Genomic DNA, 20,938 nt, shown 5'->3' with positions numbered 1-20,938 from the left:
GCACCTGCGCCTGGAGGTGATGGGGTGGGGGGAGGTGGGAAGCAGAGAGTGTGCCTGACAAGGGGAGAGGGAACATGCTGTGCCTTTTGGAATCTGCTTGACTTCATTTCTGGGCTGCACTGGGGGATGAGAGGACCATTGGCAAGGCGACCCAGAGGAAACTTGCAGGTGCGAAAGCCTGGTCATCCCTCGGAAGGGCCGTGGTCCCCAAGCCATGCACTCCTCCGCCCCCTGTGTTTGATGGAAGGGAGGGGACCGGGGAATCCCAAGCTCATAGGGAGCACAACTTGCCCAAAGCCACACACTGTGGGAGAGGTGGCACTGGGTCCCGTGGACTCCCCCTCATGGCCTGCCATGGTTCATGTGTTGAGGAGTAAGATTGGGGTCCCTCCTCACCCACACACCTCCCTGCTGGCATCAGGGAACCTCTGGCAGGATCAGAGGGCAGTCTGCGTCGTGGAATGGAGGCATCTGGCTGGGGCTAGAGACCCCAGCCTGCTTAGCTGGCAGCCAGGGCCCCGTTCACCATCTCGGGTCCTATCTTTCAGAGTAGGGTGGGGACCCTTTTCTTGTGGTCGTTTCTCTCCTTCCCGTGTTTCCTAAAATCGCATATAAAGGCCCCATGTGGCAGCTGCAGCCCCAGGATCGTGGGCCCCCATCTTTGCTCCCCCACGACCACCAGGAAGGCTGCTTTCTGCCCATTGAGCGGATAGGATCACTGAAGCCTGCTGGGCCGGGGTTTCTCCTTCTTTGTTTCTGGCCTGGGCCGGGGAAGGCAGGCTCCCTTAGTCACCTGGCCCCCCGGCTGACAGGAGCTGACTTAGGGACAGGTGGGCAGCACTTCCCAGGGTGACCCCAGCCTGGGGGGGGATCCCCGCTGCTATTTTCAGCTGCTCCAGGTGGGCCCCGGGCAGGGGCCACCCCCAGCAAGCTGCAGCTGCCCAGACCTGGTGGCCTGAGTGTTCTCACGCAACGTGGGAGCATCCTCCTGCTCCTGGGGGCCCAGCATCCCCCCTCCAGCTTGGCCCCTCAGCCCTTTCTCTCGGGGTGGGGGGGGACCCCGTGGGCCGAAGCCACTCAGCATAACCCCGTGCCTGGGTGTTCAGAGTGCTCTTCGGTCCCCCCTCTGCAGTGGGTGGCTGTAAAAATAGCACTTGGTTTCAGTTAGGCCTGGGCGGGCGGGGGTCCGGTTTCCCCTGCTCCTGGAGGAATTACCGGCCCACATGTTGCCAGGAGGCTTGGCTGGGAGAGGCAAGCGCGGCTCCAAGCCGGCGAGCGAGCGGCGGCACAGATGGAAACTCGATCACCCGGCTCAGCAGACTGTTTGATTTATTTTAAAATCAAGCAGATGGCTGCTACGGGGGTTTGTTTAAGTTCAGTGTGGAGCCGGGCCCGCGGCCAGGAGCCTCGGGGCAGCTGTGCCAAACATTTTTCAATGACTTTGGTCGTCAAACCACCTCTTCCCCTCCTTTTTGAACTTCAGCCTCACCACACACATGTCGGCCTTCTAGCGCCTTCTCCCGCGGCCTCGTTGTGCGCCTTCTCCCGTTCTCTTTGTCTCTGCCTCTCAGCCTGAGTCCCTCTGTCTTTCAGTTTCTCTCTCCCTTCTGTTTCTCTCTCAGTATGTGTCTCTCGTCTCTGTCTCTCCATGTCTCTCTGTGCTTCCTTGTCTCTCTCTGTGTCTCTGTGTCTCTCCCAACCCCTTTTTTCAGGAAGCCTTCCCAAAACGTCCTCTCAGCTCCCTGGCTCCTTCCAGCTTCCTCCTACCACACCCCCACCCCGCCTGTGCCCCCACAGCAGCCCCCCTCCCGCCTCCCCAGCCCAGTGAGGCACATGGGAGAACAGCCAAGCCTTTGTGGCCACTCTGCGTCCTCTGGGCTGTCCTCTCTCTGAGACACCATGGCTGGGAAAACCAGGCCCCCAACCGTAAAATCCTGGAGTAGACCAGCCCTCCAAGGTCAAGTGGCTCAGCCCCTGCTCTAGGCAGGGAGGCCAGGGGCGGCCTGCAGCTGTCCCTGCTAGGGGGGAGGGGAAGAGCCTGGTCACCCACGAGGAGCCCACTGTGTGGCTGGTGTGCTGGGGAGGTCGGCTGCAGGCTGCTGGTGTGTCTCCCACTCCTCCATCCCCCTTGCGCGGGCACCCACGTGCACGCACACACACACACACACACACACACACACACACACATTCCTTCTGTATAGGGGGAGCCACATCCCCCATGCCCCCACAGGGATTAATTTGTCCCCTGCTCAAAGGCCAGCAGGCCCCAGACCCCCAGGCAGGGCTGCCCCCTAGCCCACATCCCCTCGAGGGCTCAGCCTGCAGCCCTCACTGCCGGGGCTTCCTAAACAAGCCAAGGATTTAAAAGAACAGCCAGCTCTGTAAATAACCCTAGTTTAGTGAGGAGCACTTTGCAGGAGGGTGGGGCGTGGCCCCCAGCCACCCCGGCACCATGGCAGGGGGCGCTGATGGCACTTAGGCTCCTTGCCTGGGCTGGACAGGCCCTGGTTGAAGACGGGCGTTTTCCTGCCTCTGGGTGGAGAGGTCAGCTCTCTGAATGACCTGGCGGGAGCTGACTCAGCTGCTGGCCCAGCCCTTCTCCCCCAGGGTCACCCCTATGCGGCTGGGTCCGCTTCAGGGCAGGCAGGGGAGGGCTACACCCACCGGGCTATGGGGCAGCCAAGGGTCTGCTGGGGGTGCCTGGGAGAGAGGGAGAGGCCAGGAGGCTGGTTCCTCAGCTCCCTTCCTCTTGGCTGCGCCCCTGCTGGCAGGCACCTGCCCTGCCCTCCCTTGGCCCTCCGTCCTCCCCGAGGCCCCGGGTGCAGCATCCCATGTGCTTCAGGGGGGAGGCCCCAGCCTCTTCCTCCACTGGACGCTCTCCTGAGCTGGGCCAACCAAGAAAGACCTCGGGGCCAAGTTTGTCCAGAACATCAGTCTGCCTCACCCAGCCCCTGGGTGGCGGCCACAGCAAGACTCCCCAGTTCTGGCCAGGCCCCGTCTGCCAGCGTCGGCGAAGTGGCCAGCAGGACCACAGGTGGGGCTGGAGGCTGTGCCCTTGGTCACAGGACCTGTCAGCTCCCCCTTCCTCTGGGATGTGTTCATGTCCCGGCACAGTGGGGTTCAACGCTCTCCATGACACCCTCCGTGGTTGAAACTGCCCACCGGCAGCTTTGGATCTGGGAAGGCCACTGCTGGGGGGCGGTGGGGAGTTAGACCTCTTTTCCCAAGCAGCCAGCTCCCCTTTCCAGTAGCCATGTGGCAACGGCTCTGTCGGATCAGGCAGCTTGGACGATGTGACCAAGTCCAGCACCTCCTTGAACATGTCGCCTGGGAAGCCGAAAACTGTGGCCCAATTAAAAATACATCTAAGGCTCGCCGCGTGGCCTGCTGGTGGAGGATCGTCCGCGTTGAAAACCCTCTGTCCAAGGTTGGGAAGCTTTTGTTTATTTATTTTCTGTCTCACTGGTCTCCGTCCTGGGGGCGGCCCCTCCGGCTCAGCGTGCCTTCCCCACAGGAGTCCGGACTCACCGGATTCACCGGATTCACCGCAGGGCTGTGTGCCTACCGTGACGTTTCTTCTCCTCCTTCTGTTTTAATTTTGCATATGAAAGAGGAAGGTAAAAAATTTTAAACTGAACTGTCTCTCCCAGAAGCACGTTTGTGAGATGTTTCAGTGGGCGGCGTTCCGAGGTTGATCCTGATTGTTTTCTGCGTCGTCGTGGGAAGAAGTCGGTTTGCTGGCTGGGCAGGAATCAAAGCTCTCTGTTCTATCTCAGAGAAACGCAGAAAAAAGTCTTCAAACCTAGCATCATTGTCAGTTTTAAATTCTTCGGACTCCTCAACTTGATGATGCCAAAAGGGGCCAGCACCATTTTTTTTAAACACCTTTTTTGTTTAAAAAAATAAACGTTAAACAAACACAATGTAGAATTTACCACTGTAACCGTTTTCAGGGGTGCAGTCAAGTGGTGTTATGTACCTCCACACTGCTGTGCCACCTTCATGACCATGCCCATCTGGTTCTAGAACTTTCTTGTCATCCCTGGTGGAAACCCTATACCGATTCTCAGGACCATTGTTAAGATGTTCTGGAGGCCAAGACACTTCTCTCAGCTTCCTGGGGCAACGCCTGGCACCTCTCAAAGGCTGGCAGAGGAGGGACCCCACCGAGGTTACTGTGTTGGGGGGAGGCACCCTCCTGATGCCTCAGGGAGAAAAAGGAGCAGAGAGCCCTGGGAGGACTCACCGTGCTGGTGACGGCAGCGAGTATGGAGAACCAGGAGAAGGGGAGAGGCGAGGGAAGACGAGGTTTAGGAACATAGAGGAGAGATTCCTGGAGCCAAACTCATTAAAAAAGAAAAAGAAAATCCTCGGTCTGGTTGGCAGCCGAGAAACATTTTTATATTTGGGTTTAGCTCGAGGCTCTACAAATTAGCGTGGTCTGTTCCAGTTTGAGTTTGTAACTCCGTTCAGTTCGAGTCTGACTCCCTGTTTTCCTGGATGCCACACTCTAAGCAGGATGGAGAGGCTTTAGCATTCATTCCGCAGAGGCTCGTTAAGCACCTACTATGTGTGGGCATTGCTCCACGTAGGGGAGAGGCAGCTGTGAGCCACATGGCCCCAGCCCGGCCCCAGTCAAGATTCCCTTCTGCTGGGCATCAGACAGTGAGGAGGGAGTAGGTGTGCACCGTGGCATCATGCGAAGGTCAGTGTTGTGGGTAGCAGTGAAGCCAGTGAGGGTCGGGAGCAGTCAGGGAACAGGGGCTCGTGGGAATGGCTAGGAGATACCACGGTCGGCAGCCTCCGAGCAAAGCGCCGAGTGGAGTGAGGGGCAAACCAGGGAGGACCGGTCCTGGCAGAGGGACCAGAAGAACAGTGCAGAAGCCCAGAGGTGGAAATGAGTTTGGGGTTTTGTGGGGAAAGCAGGAAGCCCATGTGGCTGGAATGGATGAGGAGCAGGGAGGAGGGAGAACGGGGCAGGGGTGCTGGGATCTGAGCAGTCAGTAGGGGCTGGAGGACATGAAGCACTGGGAGTTCACTCTGAGCAGGAAGGGTGTCTGTTGGGGAATTTTCCTGGGAAGATGTGAGCTGATTCACGCAGCCCCCTCCCTCTGGCGGCTCGGTGGAGAGCAGACGGGAGAGGCACCATAATTCAGAATATTCATGATAGTGAAGAGTACATTGAGTCCTGTCTTCTTCCCCTCCTTCCAGTTGCTCTTTGATCATCCCGACTACTTGAAAGAAAGTCTTGGTTTGAAATTGCTGTCTTGAACGCCTCTCTCACATTGGCTGTATGAGTTATCTGTTGCAGTGTAACAAGGCACCCCAAAATGTTGCAGCTTAAAACAACACAGAGTTATTATCTCACAGTCTCTGTGGGGAGTGGCTCAGCCGGGTGACTCCAGCTCCAGGTCTCTAATGAGAGTGTAATCAGGAAGGTGCCTGGGGCTGTGGTCTCAGCCGAAGGCTCCACCGAGGCTGGGGGACCAGCTGCCAAGATGGCGCCCTCACACTGGTGGCTGGAGGCCTCAGTCTAGTGCTCGCTGACAGCAAGAGGGTGCAGTCCCTTGCCATGTGGGGCTCTCCACAGAGCAGCTGGCTTTGCAGAGCGAGCGATCTAGGAGAGAACCGGGAGGAGGCTGTTTGCCTGTAATGACGTGGTCTCAGAAGCCACACGCTGGGACTTCCACCCTCTTCTCTTGGTTGGTAGTGAATCACTAAGTCTGGCCCATACTCAAGGGCTCCACCTCTTCGTGGGAAGCGTGTCGAAGCATCTGTGGACGTATTTTTAAACTACCACACTCGCTGATCTCTTTTTTTTAATAAGAATAGGCCTCGGGCCCAGAGCCTTCCTTGGGATTCATATTTGGCTAAAGTTGAACAACATTGCTTCATTTTCATGGTATGGGTTATTAGGGTTACCTTCTATTTATGTTACTTAATACCGATTTTCCTTTTGTGGTAGTCATATACGTTTCAGATTTATTTAAGCTGAGAAAGTGAGTTGATTTAAGGGAAACCATGAAGTAAGAAATCCTACGTAGAATTAAGATGAGGAACAAGGAGAATAGAAACACCAGGGAGCAGGCAGGTGGAACATGGCGACCCAGCCTGGGGCCCCTGGCAGCTGAGGGGCTAAGCATGCAGGCTCTGGAGCCCCACTGCCTGGGTTTGAATCCTGGCTCAGCTACCTGCAGCTGTGTGACTCTGGGTAACCATCCAGCCTCTTTGGACCTCAGTTTCCCTCTTGATAAAGTGAGGGAACAGTCTGCTGCCTGTCGCTGTTCTGGAGCTCAGGCTGTGTGGAGTCTCTACAGACAGGCCTCTGGATGGAGCAAGGGCTCCGTGAGTGTCCCCTGCTAGGAGATGACTTGGTACTCAGCCTCACTACGCTGTCTGTGGGGCTGGTCCCTATGACACCAGTGGGTGGGACGTGTCTGTTTGTGTGGATGGGGTGCTAAGGAGATACCACCCCCGCCCTCCGCTTAAAGCAGCGGCAGCCCTTGCCAGTGAGGGTGGGGGAGACGACTCTGTGGGGTTCTTCATCTGGTCAGAAAGCAGGGGGGACCCATAAAGGAGTAAGTAACAGGGCAGTGCTCATTCTCCCTACCCAGTTGCCTGCCTGCCTGTCTGCTCGTCCACCCTTCCCTCCCTGCGCCCTCCCTCCCTCTCTTCCCTCCATCCATTCTTCACCCACCCATCCATCCATCCATTCCTCCTTCCATCATCCATGCTGGCATGCATCCATTGTCCATCTGTCTGCCTTTCCTTCCTTCTTCCAGCCATTCATAGATGGCCATCCATTCCATCCATCCATCCATCCATCCATCCATCCATCCATCCATCCATATTTTTTTCTTTTTGGGCGTCCACCCACCAGTTCATCTACCCAGCCATCCATCCATTTCTCCTTCCTTTCTCTTCATCCACCTATCTGCCCATCCAGCCGTCTGTTGGTCCATCCATCCATCCGGCAGGCATTAGAGTTTGCACTGAGGACTTAACAATGAGCAAACCAACCACCGCTGTCAGCGCTCTGGTCTGGTTCCGCAGAGGAGGTGGCTCTCTTGTAGCAGCACGGTGAGCACCTGCTGGGTGCAGGGCCACGGTTTGTGAAGGCAAGTCCTTGTGGGCCTCACAGTGGGTGTGTCCATGCCACAGGGTGTCAGAGGGGGTATGATCGGCTCTGCCTGGCAAAGGAGGCAATCCTTGCAGGGGCTCTTGAGGGATGTGCAGGAGCTGGCCCAGTAGGCGGGGGAGAGGGGGTGATTCCAGCAGCACGATTGTGCGGGCACAGTTGGGGAAGTCTACACGGTTGTGGCGGGTCTGGAAGGGTAGTGGGTGGGATCTGAGAGGCTGGGGCCAGAGTGCGGGTGGTTGGGCCCAGGGGAGGTTCCTTTCAGGCCAGCCAGGACTCAGGATCCATGCTGGCCTCACGTGAGCCCCGGGAGATGGGGACTCATTCACGCACACACGCGCTCATTAACTTCTTCACTCAGCAGTCCCCAAACCCTGGCCACGTGCTGGCACAGGGGCGCAGCCGTAAACAGGACAGGCATGGCCCTGCCCTCACAGGCTCACTGGCTAGTCAGAGGCCTCAAACGTTAAACAGAACTCAGCACCGAGAAAGGGTCATGCCGGGCAGTGAGGAGCGGTGGAGAAATCTGTGCACGAGAGGGCGCGGTGGGGGTGCTGCCCTAGGAGGGGCCGGGACGGCCTCTCTGAGGAGGTGGCAGTAGGCAGAGGGGCCGCGGGCAGAGAAGGGCACTGCACAAAGGCCCTGCAGTGGGTGCGGGCCAGCCTGCTAGAGGAGACAGTGTGCAGTCCAGGCTCTCAAGGAGCCCTTCACTTGGCTCTGGGGAACAGTCAGTGGGTTCCAGGCTGATGTCAGGAGTCAGGGATGGGGAGGGCTCTGCAAAGGGTTTGGTTTGTTTTTTTCCTTTGGGTGCTGGGGAGCCATTGAAGGTTGCTGAGCAGGGGAGGGTTGTAAACACTGTTCTTGGGCAGCAGTGTGCAGGAGGGGGAGGGCAAAGCCCTGCGGCCGGAAGCTTCTGGGAATGCTGAGTCAGTGCAGTGAATGCCCTGGCTTTAAGGTCAGCCAAGCCTGGGTTTGAGTTCCTGCCCTTCCATGAGCTTGCTGTGTGACTTGGGGAGGGTACTCACCCGCACTGAGCCTCAGTGTGCTCACCTGTAGGATGGGGGTAATGACAGTGCCTGTGTCTGGGGTCATCACGGAGAGGCCAGGAGGCTTGTGTGTCCAGCCAAGTCCCTGCCTGCAGGCCGTGCCTAGCGTCGCTCTTTACAGCATCCCAGCCCCAAGAGAACCCCATAGAGCTGGCAGAGAGGGAGGGAAGCTCAGTCATGTCTGATCCGCTTTTGGTAGCAGAGGGAGGGTCAGCAGTAACATGTTCTTGAGCCCAGAAGACCAGAGAGCAGAAGAGGAGACGGTGCAGAAAGATGTGAGCCGCCTTCTACCCTGCTGCAAAGCACCCTGGTGTCCCCCCCCACACACACATACACCCTGAGCCTGGGGCGTCCGGCCCTCGCTGGAGAGAACACACCCGAGAGGGTTACGTGGCCCCCAGCCCGGCAGCCTGCTCTGAGCTGTGCAGGGCCTGGGCATCCGACAAGCCAGACAACTGTTTTTGACTCACTGTTGCGAGGCCGCCAAGCGGAATTGCTTTCACACTCGGCTCTGGCGGGAGGGGCGGAGAGACACCGCTCTCTCCGCCGAAGGTGAAACTCACTGGCGGGGAGTCAGGGAGTGCTGCCTGCAGGGAGGAGGGGGGCCACCACTGGACTGGGGGCCAACGTCCCCCCAGGCCAATGGGACGCCCACCTTGCGGGCCGCCAGCCCGGCTCTCGGTGGGCAAGGGCGGCACAGCCAGCGGGTGGAGGGCGAGGCGGCTGCGTCATCGGCAGCCTGGAGCCAGCTGCTCCGGCCTTGGCAGGGCGAACACAGAGCAAGTCAGAGCAGCCTGCACGGTGCCAAGGCCGGGAGCAGACTCACGGCTCCTGTTCAGCTCCCGCGGGCTGGGCCTTTGTGCCTGCCCGGCTTGCCCGGTCCCAGCCTGGCCCTCCCTGACCCCCACATTTTCTTACTGATGGCTAATTACACTTCATGTCTGTTGGGCACTTTCTGTGTGCTGAGCGCCGTGCTAGAGGTTTTCAAGCTGTACTAAATTATTCAACACTCCTAAATATTATTCCCATTTTATAGAGATGAAAATGAAAGCACAGAGAGGTAAAGTAACTTGCCTGAGGTCACACAGCCAGCAAGTAGTAGAGCTCCGATTTGAACCCAAAAAGACTAGTTCCAGAATCACTGCTTTTATCTGCTTCATGAGACCACCTCCCACAACCAACAGCGAGTGTAAACCCCACCTCCCAGCCCCAAGTGTACAAGAGGTGACCTTTTTCTTCAAGTATGATTCTCTTGACCCTTTCCTCATGGTTGCAAGCTGGCTGCCATAGCTGCAAGCATCACGTTCTCACATGATAATATCCAGAAGAGGGATGGGAAGCGGAAGGGGGCTCTCTTGCCCTTTTCTCTTTTGGGGGAGAGTGTTTCCCAGAAGATTTCAGCAAACTTGAGTCCACTTATCCAGGGCTGGTCATCTGCCCAGCTGTAATTGCCGGGGTGCTAGGGATATGAGTCTCTGACCTTTTCAGACTTCATGGGGGCAGGCTGTGCCATCAGAAAAGAAGGGGGTAGGAATGGCTGGTGGGTGGGCAGCTCAGATGGCTTACTTCATCCCTGATCTTTGAGCAGTCTTGCACGATAGGAATGCTGTCTCCTTTTTATAGATAGGGAAACTGAGGCTTAGTGATAGGGACCTTTTCTGTCCCCTTTTGACCTCATGCTGGCCTTGATACCTGTGTGGCTTTCCTCATTGTTGTAGAACTGCCTGTCCAGCTGGCAGGCAAGCACAAAGCTCGTTTGTCTTTAGGGCATCCTTATCTAACTCAGGGATGAGCATCTAGAAGGTTCTAAATCACCAGGTACTGTATTAGAAGGGCTTGTGTGACCAATGCCCCCTTCTGTCCATCAGTGACAAGCCCAAGTCCAGTGTACACTAGCAAGATGGGGCATTATTGAACAGACTGAGGGCGATGCTGGCTTCAGGCACCGTGGGTCTCGGGCTCATCGGATGCCTCCAGGCCTCTGCCTTTCTCCATCCTCAGTTCCGCTTTCTCCTGGGTGGGATTCATTCATTGGCAGGTTCTCTTCACAGGCTGTCAGAGACTACCACCAGCAAGCAGTTTGAGGCTGACATCTAGTGACTCCAGATGGGGGAGAAGAGCAGTTTCCTAGCTAATGTCCCAGGGAAGATCCTGATTGGCTCAGCCCCAGAGCACCTGCCCACCTCTATGGAGGGAAAGGGAGTGTGCTGATTGACAGCACCGCCGGGTGAGGGGTGGGGCAGATGCTGGTTAGGTAAGGCAAAAAAGGTGCTTACTACAAATGAGTGGGCAGAAGGACAGAAAGATGGAAAGAGGACGGATGGACGAATGGATGCATGCATGCACAGTTGAGTGTGTGGAGGGCCAGACAGATGGGAGCTTGGATGGATGGACCAGTAGTTGGACGCACGGGTGGAACAGAGGAGTGCCTGGCTGGACGCAGCCCCTTTCTCTGCCTTCCTCAGCGCTGTCGCGTGGAGCTGCCGGGGGGTTCAGCAGGGTCTTCCTTGTAAGAGCTGCCGACCGAGGTCCCAAAGCCCATCCAAACCTTGATGGTTTCGCTTCTGTATCAAGGCCATTTCTATTCCTTCCTCCCGTGAGTGTCTTTTGTAACACTCCCTGCTTCCCCAGCACAAAATGATGCCTGAAAACTTAGAAGATCTAGAAAAACTTGAGAAAGCAAATGTAGAGTCATCATGGTCCTGGCCTCCAAGGACCCCCGGTGCCAACACAGCTGGTGGGTGTCGCTCCATGCCTCTTCTCTGACAGCTGCTGGTGCCTGCGCTTGGCAACCCCTCTGTCCTGGTTTAGGGGGTGTCAGGCTCCTGGGGCCTGGGCCCAGCCAGATTTTCTTCCCCACAGTTGGGCGTGGGAGACAGAAAGCAGTGAGTGAGGCTTTTTGGCAGACGGGCCACAGTGAAGGCGTTGGCCTTTGCTACATCCCTTAGAAGGCACATGCTTGTCACCACAAGGCCACACTGAGCCAAGTGCTTTCATGACTTCTTCCTTGGAAGCTGCCTTCTGGATACTAAACCCCAGTGAGAGGCCCTGGCCACGAGGCGCTTCCTGGGGGCACGCTTCGAGAAAACCAGGCCTCCCATCTGAATGGAAACGTTCTGCAGATTCTGCTCCCCTCAGGCCTCAAGCTTCAGCACAGGATGGATGGGGGCATTGGGGGGAGGACTCAGACTACCCCATCAGACACCCTCAGGTGGGTGGGTGGATGGGGGCTCAGGGTGTGGACCGAATTGGGAGCAAAGAGGGACAGGACTGCCTCCTGGTGCCTTGTCCTGCTGAGGATGTGGGTGTGGGAGCCAAATGGACAGACCCTCAGGTGGTGCTTCTTCCTGGGCTTTGGAGTGGGGGGGGGGGGTCCTGCTGCACAGCCCCCTGCCCTTCTGTCCGGGGCACCAGCTCTTTTTCATCCAACACTCAAGTGTCGCCTCCTCTTGGAGGCCCGACTGCTCCGCTGAAGACAGCCTCTCTCCACCCGGTTGCATCTTCAGAATCTCAACCCTGTGTTTGTGTCCTTTTGGGTAGGAGTGGGTGAATGAATGAACGGCTCCGGGGTTCCCATGTGTAAGGCGCACGAGCCCAGGCCAGACACACAGGGCTGGGCTTCTGGGTCAGAGAGGGTGATGGGCAGGCGGGGGCGGGGATCTCCACGCTGTTGTCCCAGAGGTCTCTCGGGGAGTTGCCTGCTCTGGACGGGTCCCCCACCCGGCCCTTGTTCTCATCGGTGAAATGCATGGGGAAGGACGGTCCCACCCCAAAGAACCCTCACCATGACTGCCCTCCCTGCTTGCAAAGGCAAGGTGTCTGCCAAGCCATGTTTATCAGCCCATCAGTAATTCATTTCCTCATTTTTTATTAGTCACTCTGTCCACCAGCCAAAGCCCCGAGAGGTACCAGGCTGACAGCCTTGTGGCCCCGAGCAAAGGACCGTGGGGCTGGAACCTGGCTGGGCCCTGGCGTGGAGGCTGCACAGGGTGGTCTGGCCTTTGGGGTAATTTGTAAGAGCTCCAGGGCCCTGTTTGCCCCCTGTCACAGGGTGGGAACGACCTTGACTGGGACGGTCACACATGTATGTGTGTGCACGTGCTCTGTATGGTGTGAGCACACTGTGTGGTGCGGGATCAGTGTGTGGTGTCTGAAGTCTGTGCCGGTGTGCATGTGTGCTGTGTGCTGTGTGTGTGTGTGTGTGTGTGTGTGTGTGTGTGTGACGTGTATACATGCAGAGCCTGCGTGCTGCGGGCGTGGAATGCATGTGCGTGCACAGCCTGGGTGCCGCGTGTGCTCTTTGCATGTGTGGCGGATGCAGACGGGGGTGTGGTGTGCATCTGCATGCGTGAGGTGCGTGTGCGTGTGTGTGCATGTGGGCGTGGTCTGCACGTCTGCATGTGGGGGTTGTGCATGGGCGGAGGCAGTGGGAACAGAGGGACTGACAGGGAGTTTCTTCGGATGATTAATGGCCTCTGGAAGGAGGCGCCGCATCCATCAGACACTCTGGCAGGTTCTGCGCTTGGCATCCCGCCCACCTTCTGGCTGGACCAGCCCAGGTGAGGCTGTGCTCCCAACCCGGGTGGCCCAGGGCTATAGGGTGGGCCCCAGAGGGGACAGAGGGCCCCCTTCAGAGTTGCCTTTGGCTGGGCCTACCCCAGGCCCCTCCTCCCCTGGCATACCCCCTGGCACACACACACCCCCTACACAGAGGGCACAGACCACCTGGGCAGCAGCATAGAACGCAGCTCCCCTGCTCACCCCCTTCCCCCCCCATCGCATACACACACCTGTAATAAACGCAGATTTCTGGGCCTCCTCGTGGGACTCTGGTGGGTACGGCAGGCCGGTGCCGAGGAATCTGCAGTTTTTAACAAGACTCTCAGGGATCTGATTCTGGAGGGCTTTAGACCACACTCTGAAGACCCCACCTAGTGCTACCAGGGGACTTGGGCAGAAGCTGAGAATGTGCCCCCCTTGCTGCTCGAGCATTTGTTCCTGGGGCATCTATCCACTGCCTTCCATTTGCTGAGTGACCTGGGCCATTTCTCTATTTTACTGATAATCTTGTTTCTTACTAGCCTTGGGAATTTTTTGGGCCTCAGCTTCTTCCTCTGTGCAGTGGGATTAGTCTTAGCACCAGCCTCCTTGGGTTCCGGGTTCTTGGAAGGAATGAGGTGCGCCTACAGACTTCCGTAGGCATCTCCGTTTCTGTCCCCACTGCTCTGTGCTCTGGAGATGGGGTGTGTGGTTAGATGGGGCACTGTAGGCTTTTCGTGGGGAGTCAGGGAGGTGAGCACCATTCTAATAAAAGTCTCTGAGCTATAGGACCTGTGGGTTTTGTCCTCATCATTCCCAGTTTACAGATAAGAAAACCAAGGCTCTGAGTCATGTGATTCACCCAAAGTCTTTTGGCCCCAGGAGGACAGGATCCCCCAAAGCCAGGGGCCTCACCCTGTCCTTGGCCCTCAGGTGGGTGAAGAGTAATCTTGAGGCTACCAGCACCCCCACCCCCACCCCCAGCAGCCCTGCAAACGCCAGCCGGGCAGGCGGGGCTCAAGGGTTTGGGAGGCTCTAGAGCCAAAGCCGCCAGCAAATCCAGCCCAGCTGGGGGATTAGACCGCATCTGGCTCGGTTTACACCCGAGAAACAAAGGCGGCTGCCGGCGCCTTTATCTAGGGAGGAGGGGGCAGGAGGGGGGCTGCCCTTGGCCCTGTGGGGGACCTGGATGGAAGGGAGGAGTGGAATCTGGGCTCTGATCTCCCAACTGGCTCCCCTTCCCCCTGCCCCCCACGACCCCAGGCTGGTGACCTCACATCTCCCAATGGAGGACAGGGTGTTCCCGGGGTGGGGTGAGGTGGAGGGGACATGCTGTGTGTGTGGGGGTGAGTTCCCTTGTAGGGCAGGGAATCCTAGGAGCCCCAGCTCCCCACAGCTGTGCTTCCCACCGAAGCAGGGCCAGCCCATAGTGGGGATCCCCAACCTAGGGGGCATGTGGAATGCCTGCCCTTCCCCTCAGGCTAGGACACAGAACACTGCATGTGGTCTCTCAATCTCTGAAGGGAAACAGCTAATACAAGAGAAAATCAGAGCAAGCCCCCCAACACCCCCGCTCATCCCCACCTCTCCTCCAACTGCAAGGGGGTGGGGTCCCATCTCGGGGTCCCACCCCTCGCAGGGAGGGGTTGGCTGGGGGGGGAAGGGTGCTGGGTGTTTTTGCTCCCCCCAAAGGGAGGGTCGGCTCCTTCCCCCAGGGGTGGGGGATGCCGACCTCTCCCCAACTAGCCCAGTGGCCCTTCCCGGTCCCCACGGGGGGCTCGGGCCCTCCCCCTGTGGCCGGGGGAGGGGGGCCTCCTTCCCGCCCCAGGAAGCGAGGCGGCGGGTGCCGGGCGGGCGGAGGCGGCTGGTGTGTGCGCGGCTCGCCGGAGCCAGGAGCTGACCTTATTAGCCGGGGGCAGCTGTGCGCCGTGCACATCTGGCGGCGGGCTGCGCCCCCGCCCCCGCCCCCCGCCCGGCCTGGCGTTACCTTCCAGGAATGCTGGCAGCGCCGCGCGCGCATCTGGAGCGCGTTTCTGGGGGCAGCCGGCGTCCCCTCCGGCGCCTGGCCCGGGGCTGGGGGTGGGCGCCGCCCCGCCCGGATTTCCTGGCTCCTCCCTCCTCTTGCCGCTGTCCGTCCGGGGCAGGCCCGCGGCGCAGCCTCAACCGGAAAGGGTGGCAAGACTTGGCCTTCTCCCGTGGTGCCCGGTGGTGCCCAGTGGTCCGGGAGACCTCGGGGGCCATCTACCCAACTTCCCCGCTGTGGAGAGGAGGGAACCGGCCTGGAGCGCTCAGGCACCTTGTCCGGGGTCATGTGGCTGTCCTCTGTGGTGTGGCCAGTGCCGGGGCAGATGCTGATCCCAGTTGTTAAACTCCTAAAGGTCTGAGTCTGCTCAAGTCCACAGAGGTTCACGGTCACATCCCTTGTGTGGCGTTCTCCCCGCTGGGGCTATATCTCCGGCCTGCTGGGCTAGAAGCTCGGGTCCCCTGGCCGGCAGGGTCCCGGTAGGGAATGAAAGGCACCCAGTGAGGAATATTGTGACCTCTCCAAGCTGTGTAAGGCACTCCGAAGTGCGGCCCTGTCCCCAGCCCAGCCCCTCACTCCAGAGCTGTGTGGCCTGGGCGTGTGACCTAACCTCAGCCTCACCTGTAAAATGGGCTGGACAGGGTACCTACTTCAAGGGGGGAACGCCAAGATGACAGGCCTGGAAGACTGCAGAGGGACAGGGTTCAGGCTGCCTGGGGTGGATGGGGGGGCTTCCCTGAGAGGACAAGGAGGGCTGAGAACCGGGGGTCAGGGGGAGCCGAGAGGGAGGGGCATTTGGGAACTAGAGAACAGCAGGGGCCTTTGGGTGATGGAGAAAGGGTCAGGAGTGGAGGAGAGAGGGTGGGTTGGGCCAGCATGAGGGCTGTGAATGCCCACTCCTGGGTGCCCAGCATCTCTTAGACTTTGTGGCTGGGCCATGGGGAGCTCTCGAAGGTTCATGAGCAGGAGAGTGGCCTCTGGACAACAGTTCCCTTTCCAGCTGTGAGTGGAGGGCCCCAGGGTCTGTCAGCGAATGACTCCTGCCACCTGCAAAGCCTCCAAACTGTGGCCTTCCTGCCCGCTCCAGGCAGTCCCCCATCCCAGGACCTCTGCCCAGCTACCCCTGACACCCCTTCCTCAGGCCCCACATCCTTCTCCCTCCTGTAAGATCTCCTGTGACTCACATACACCCGAGTGCGCGCGTCACCTCGAGTTCACACCAGGGGTCTTCAGTTTAACGCTAGCGTCTCGTGGAATGGACAAGGGAGGCGTCCTGAAGAAGCAGTGAAAATGAGTCCTGTGCAGAGGGGACAGGATGGTGTGCCTGGTGGAGGGACCAGCGCGGGCAGAGGCTTGGAGGGGTTCATGAACGTGGGTACCGTGCACACTGCAGGGGCCTGTCCGGATGACTGGAGGGCTGGGGGTGTGGGGGGTGCTGGAGTCCAGAGAGGAGAGCTCCAGCCTGGGTTGATGGCTTTGAGCATGTGCGTGGGGGTTTGTCCCGTCCTGAAGGTAGTGGGGAGCCATGGAGGGTAAATGAGCAGAAACTCTGCCGGCCAAGACAGGTCTGTCCACTGCTGTAACCCCAGTGCCTTGAGTGGGGCCTAGGAGCTCCCGAATGACTGGTGAGTGAATGAGTAAGGGGTGCTGGGGGAGGACAGCCCAGGGCTTGACCACAGGCAAGAGCAGCGGACAGGAAGGGGCTGAGGCCTGGGGCCCTGGGCTGGGCCACCCAGCCACCGGTGCTGTCAGACCCAAGATGGCCGGGAATGTTGGCTGTGGGTGCAGGAGGACCCCTGGGTGGTGGCATTCTGCCAGGGATACTTTCTCTAACCAAGTTCCCTGCCAGGCCCAACCGGAAGAGCCTGGGGGCCCGACCCTGGCCTGGCGCCACAGGGCACCCGGGGGGCCACCCTCCAGCCCAGCCACCCGCCAGCCTGCCCTGACCTCCTCCAGACACTGTGTCTCGCCTGCCAGCATCTGCTGCCTGCTTCCTCCCTCCCCCCAAGTGCGTGTTTGTTTTTCTTCCTGAACCATGCCTCCCATGGAGGCAGTCATCCAGAGGAGGTGGTGTTCTGGAGACATCCCTCTGCCCTCTGCAGCCCGCCCATGCCTTGCAGCCCTGGAGGAGATGCTGTGGGAGGCTGGGGCCTGGGGCAGGCGGGCAGGCAGGTGGCATCCTCCGATAGGTGGGATTTCGTCAGCCCTCGGCTCCTGGTTCTGCTGGTGGAATCTGGAGCATGCATGAGAGCGTCCCCTTGCCTCAGTGCGTCCTGGGAAGGGGCTCTGGAAGGCTCTCTGCTTGTCTTGGCCCTTCTGCTTGCTCTGTCTCTTCCCCCCTTGGAGGAATTAGGCAGGATTTGGGTCAGAGCTCCATCAGGGGAGGGCCCCCGGCCTCTGGCTGCTGGCTCTCTCTGATGGCCCCAGGACCCTGAGCTTTGTGGGGGCCAGCCCTTGGCCCAGGCCTGGTCAGGGCTGGGGCGTGTACAGGGTGCTGATGCCTGTTCCTCTCCCCTACCCTGACTGCGGACTTCCTTCCCATTTTCTACTCTCCCGCAGTCAGTTCCTCCAACAGACACCTAACGAACACATACTATGTGCCCAGCAGGTGAGACCCTCCCTGCAGGCCAGTGCCTGGGGAAGGCAGTGTGGCCCTTGTATCAACATCAGGGGAAGCCATTGGAAGGCAGCCAGGAGGGTGCCATGACCAGAGCTGGGTGTGTAAGAGACCACCATGACTCATATGGAGAAGGGAGGAAAGGTGGCTGCCTCCGTGGGGACACATGGACACCAAGCAAGGCCAGGGATGGGAGCAAAGCAGGCAGAAATGCGTCCTCCGACAGCTGGGACGAGGGGATGCAGGAGGGGCGGATACGGGGATGCTGGAGGAGCCACCAGAAGGGACATGGACACACTCTGAGAATTCCCACCAGCCCTTCCCCCTCCCTGGAGCCTCTTTCTGAGCTGGGGCTCAGGTGCACACCTTCCCAGCAGCCCCCGTATCTTCAGGGCCAGACCCTTTGCCTTTGAACTCTGCCTGCAGCTCTCCAGGTAGATTGTGACCTCTGTGCAAGAGAGGGAGCTGAGGCCAAGAGAAGTAAGAGGGTTGGAGCCAGGAGGGCTCCTTCTGGATAGTTTGTCCCCCTCCAGACAGTGTGGGTCACCAGGGGTCTGTGATTTTGCCTTTCACTGTGGGTCAGCTGATAGCTGTTCTTTACCGCGGGCACCCCGTGCTGGGTCCTGAAATCCCACATCCCTGAGTGAGGGGCCCCCAGGCTGGAAAGGGGTGGGGTCAAGAATCTCTGTACTAGAATGTGTTCCAGGGGGTGCAAGGACGGGCAAACCAGCTGCTCAGGCCCGCAGTGAGACCTGGCAATTGGGAAGGGACATGAGCTCCAGGAGGCTGGGAATGTTCCGTGTCTCACGCTGCTGGTGACAGCGTGCATCCATCCATCCTGAAGCACCAGGCAGAGCGTTGAGCTGTGTGCAGAGGTCTGTGATCTGGGGGGCAGACAGGCTGGAGGACCTGGGAAAATTAGGTCTGCGGGCCCACGGCACCTCTAGTCAGTTAGCTGGGCGGCTTTTTGCAAGTCATCGAATCTCTCTGAGCCTCAGCCTCATCATCTGTAAAGTGGGGACGCTGGTGTTGCCTGCACAGGGTCTTGGGACGGTGACTAACACAAGTTCAGTGCTCAGCTGTAGTCACTGCTCCGGCCACACGTGCGGCCTCCGGGTGTTTTCTGCACCACCCCCCCCCAACAGGAGCTGCCCCGGCAGTGGCTTCCCCGTGGGAATCCCACACTCCTCCTCTTGGTGCAGCCTGGGTCCTTCCCGCATCCACACAGATGGCAAATGAGATATTCTGATCCTAGTTTTGACCGTCCTGGCTCACTTTTGAAAAATGCTTTTTAAAAAAAATTTTTATTTAAATTTTTCTAGAGAGAGAGTGCTTGTATGCTCATGAGCAGGGGGAGGGGCAGAGGGAGAGAGAATCTCAAGCGGACTCTGTGCTGAGCCTGGAGCTGTACGTGGCGCTCCATTCCACAACCTTGAGATCATGACCTGAGCTGAAATCAGGAGTCAGATGCTTGACCAAGACTGAGCCCCCCAGGCGCCTGGGAAGGTGCCTTGTGAGTACAGAGCTGTCAGCAGCTGTGCCTGGGTCCTTTCGGCCCTGAGTCCAGCTCAGGGTGCGTGCGGAGGCAGGTTCCTGTCCTGCCCCTGCACCTGTCCTAAGCCTTGCTCCCTGCTTTGGAGACAGAGCAGGCTCTGAACCTGGCTCTGACACTCGCCCGCTGTGGGCCTCGGGCTCGTGGCCTGCCCTTTCTGAGCCTGATCTGCATCAAGGTGGGGCTCGGGGCTTTCCCCTGCAGGGGCGCTGGAGGATTCCACGGGAGCCCCAGGCCACAGGCTGGCCTGCCTGCACAGATCGTCTCGCTTGTGGTCCCCATGCTTTCTGTTGGGCACTCCCTCCACACTGGGGCCGAAACGTGCACACCTCTTCCTGACTCCACGCTGAGTGACATCCCGTCGGGAGCTTGAACTTGGCTGCGCTGGGAGTATTTATACCGTGGAAATAAGCAGATGCTACAAATCAGAGTTGTTTTTTGGTTTTGCTTTTGTGGTTTCCGGAAGCTGGTTGTTCAGCATGTACCACGCACCACTGGGGAGGGCTTGTCAGTGCGTCTCTGAAAGAAGTGTGTCTTTTACCTGATGTGCACCCCACGCCACCCGCCCCCTAGTGCTGCCATTGAGGAATAGGCCATAACAAGGTTCAAGCTAAGGTCTGCAAGAATCCAGAACCCTTTGCTTTAAGTACTGAGCCCTGCAAAGATAGTCAGGGAGGGCTTCCTGGAGGTGGTGGGGCTTGCAACCAGGCCCCAAAGGATTCTCTCTCCCCGGGCTCTATCCCCTGCCCTTGCTTTAGGACCAAGGATAGTCCAGACTCTCCTTATGGCATCCTCCCTAGGCGCCTCCTGGCCTGGCCCAGGCAGCCTGCCCATCCTTTGTGGTGGCTGCCGGGGAGGGAGCCAGTCCCTGGAAGGCCGCTCGCCTCTCCCAGCTGCCCTCTGCAGCCCCAGGTCAGTCAGGTCTCCTTCCATGACCCACTGCTCCCAGCACAGCTCTCACCCTGGCCGGCCTGGCATGCCACCATCCCGCTGCTCCTGCGGTCATCCTGCTGCCCGCATCTCAGAGCTGCATGCTGCTAAGTGTCCACAGATTTCCTGGCACTGAGGAGGAGTTGAATGCCTTCCTCTTCCCTTGCCCAAATGTCCTCCTCCTCTCCCCAACTGCCCTCTGGCCCCTCCCCACCCTCCAGGATCCCACAGCCCTCAGTGGTGCCCCCTGCTGGACGTGGCTCTGCACACAGGCCTTGGCCGCCTGTCCTGCTGCTTGCTGGGTCCCATGGACGCCATCTGAAGGAACCAGTGGGGCTGGGCGGCTAGGCCTTCTGCGGTGACACCCTGTGCGTGTTCAGCGTTCAGGCACCTGGGCTGCTGGGCTGGGGGGCATTCAAGGTGCAGGAGCAGATGGGGCCTTGGGCGAATAGGGACAGGGCTGTGTGTGGACCAGGGCTGTGCGTGGTTCTTGGTCCAGCTCTGCTCTGCGACGTGATACCATGTCCTCTCTGGGGCGAAGGTGACAGCAGGCTGATCTCAGTACCACCGTCTGGGTGGTGAGCCCTGTGCCAACCTCTACACACACCTCCTTATTTGAAACCCACAGCAGCCTAGTAAGGAGAGTGCTGTCACTGGCATTTTACAGATGGCGAAATAGGCCCGGAGAGGTCCACGGTGGCCTGCTGGTCATGGGGATGGGGGCTGTGGCAGTGGGATGTCAAGTGGGGGGAGCCCTGTGCCATAGCCCAGCCAGTGCTGGGGCAAGAAAGGGGGCTCCGGGGGCGGGAGGTCTCAGGTAGTGTCCCCCACCCTGGCTGTTCCTCAGAAAAACCCAGATGCCAGCAGTACCTGGGCATTCTGATTTGGGGTGGGGGTGAAGCCTGGGCTCAGCTTATAACTTACAGAGTTCCTCAGGGGACCGTGACGTGCAGCCGGCCAGGGGCCACGCACGCGTTGAAGTCTCTTGCAGCTGCTGTAACACATGAAGACAAACTTAGCGGCGTAAAAACAACACACATTTGTTATCTTAATAATAACCATGCCTGGATAACATCCGAAGTAGTCTCTGGAA

At 58.9% G+C, this 20,938-nt stretch overlaps 2 protein-coding genes across 4 annotated transcripts in view; one reads left to right on the top strand and one right to left on the bottom strand.

Annotated features, from left to right (window-relative positions):
* GSE1 (Gse1 coiled-coil protein) overlaps positions 1-20,938 on the top strand; it is a 407,885-nt gene that overhangs the window by 38,785 nt on the left and 348,162 nt on the right. The window lies entirely within an intron of this gene.
* On the bottom strand, positions 9,315-14,967 carry LOC123000765 (uncharacterized). Its single transcript, XM_057314680.1, has 3 exons — positions 14,711-14,967; positions 12,975-13,045; positions 9,315-11,713 (listed from the first exon to the last, which is right to left on the bottom strand). Exons 1-3 carry the CDS (start codon positions 14,962-14,964, stop codon positions 11,382-11,384), a joined length of 657 nt encoding a protein of 218 aa, XP_057170663.1. The 5' UTR covers positions 14,965-14,967; the 3' UTR covers positions 9,315-11,381.

This window comes from Ursus arctos, unplaced genomic scaffold (genome assembly GCF_023065955.2).
Source record: "Ursus arctos isolate Adak ecotype North America unplaced genomic scaffold, UrsArc2.0 scaffold_19, whole genome shotgun sequence".
In the NCBI taxonomy this organism is placed as follows: Eukaryota; Metazoa; Chordata; class Mammalia; order Carnivora; family Ursidae; genus Ursus; species Ursus arctos.
This window is presented reverse-complemented; position numbering and strand designations above follow the sequence as displayed.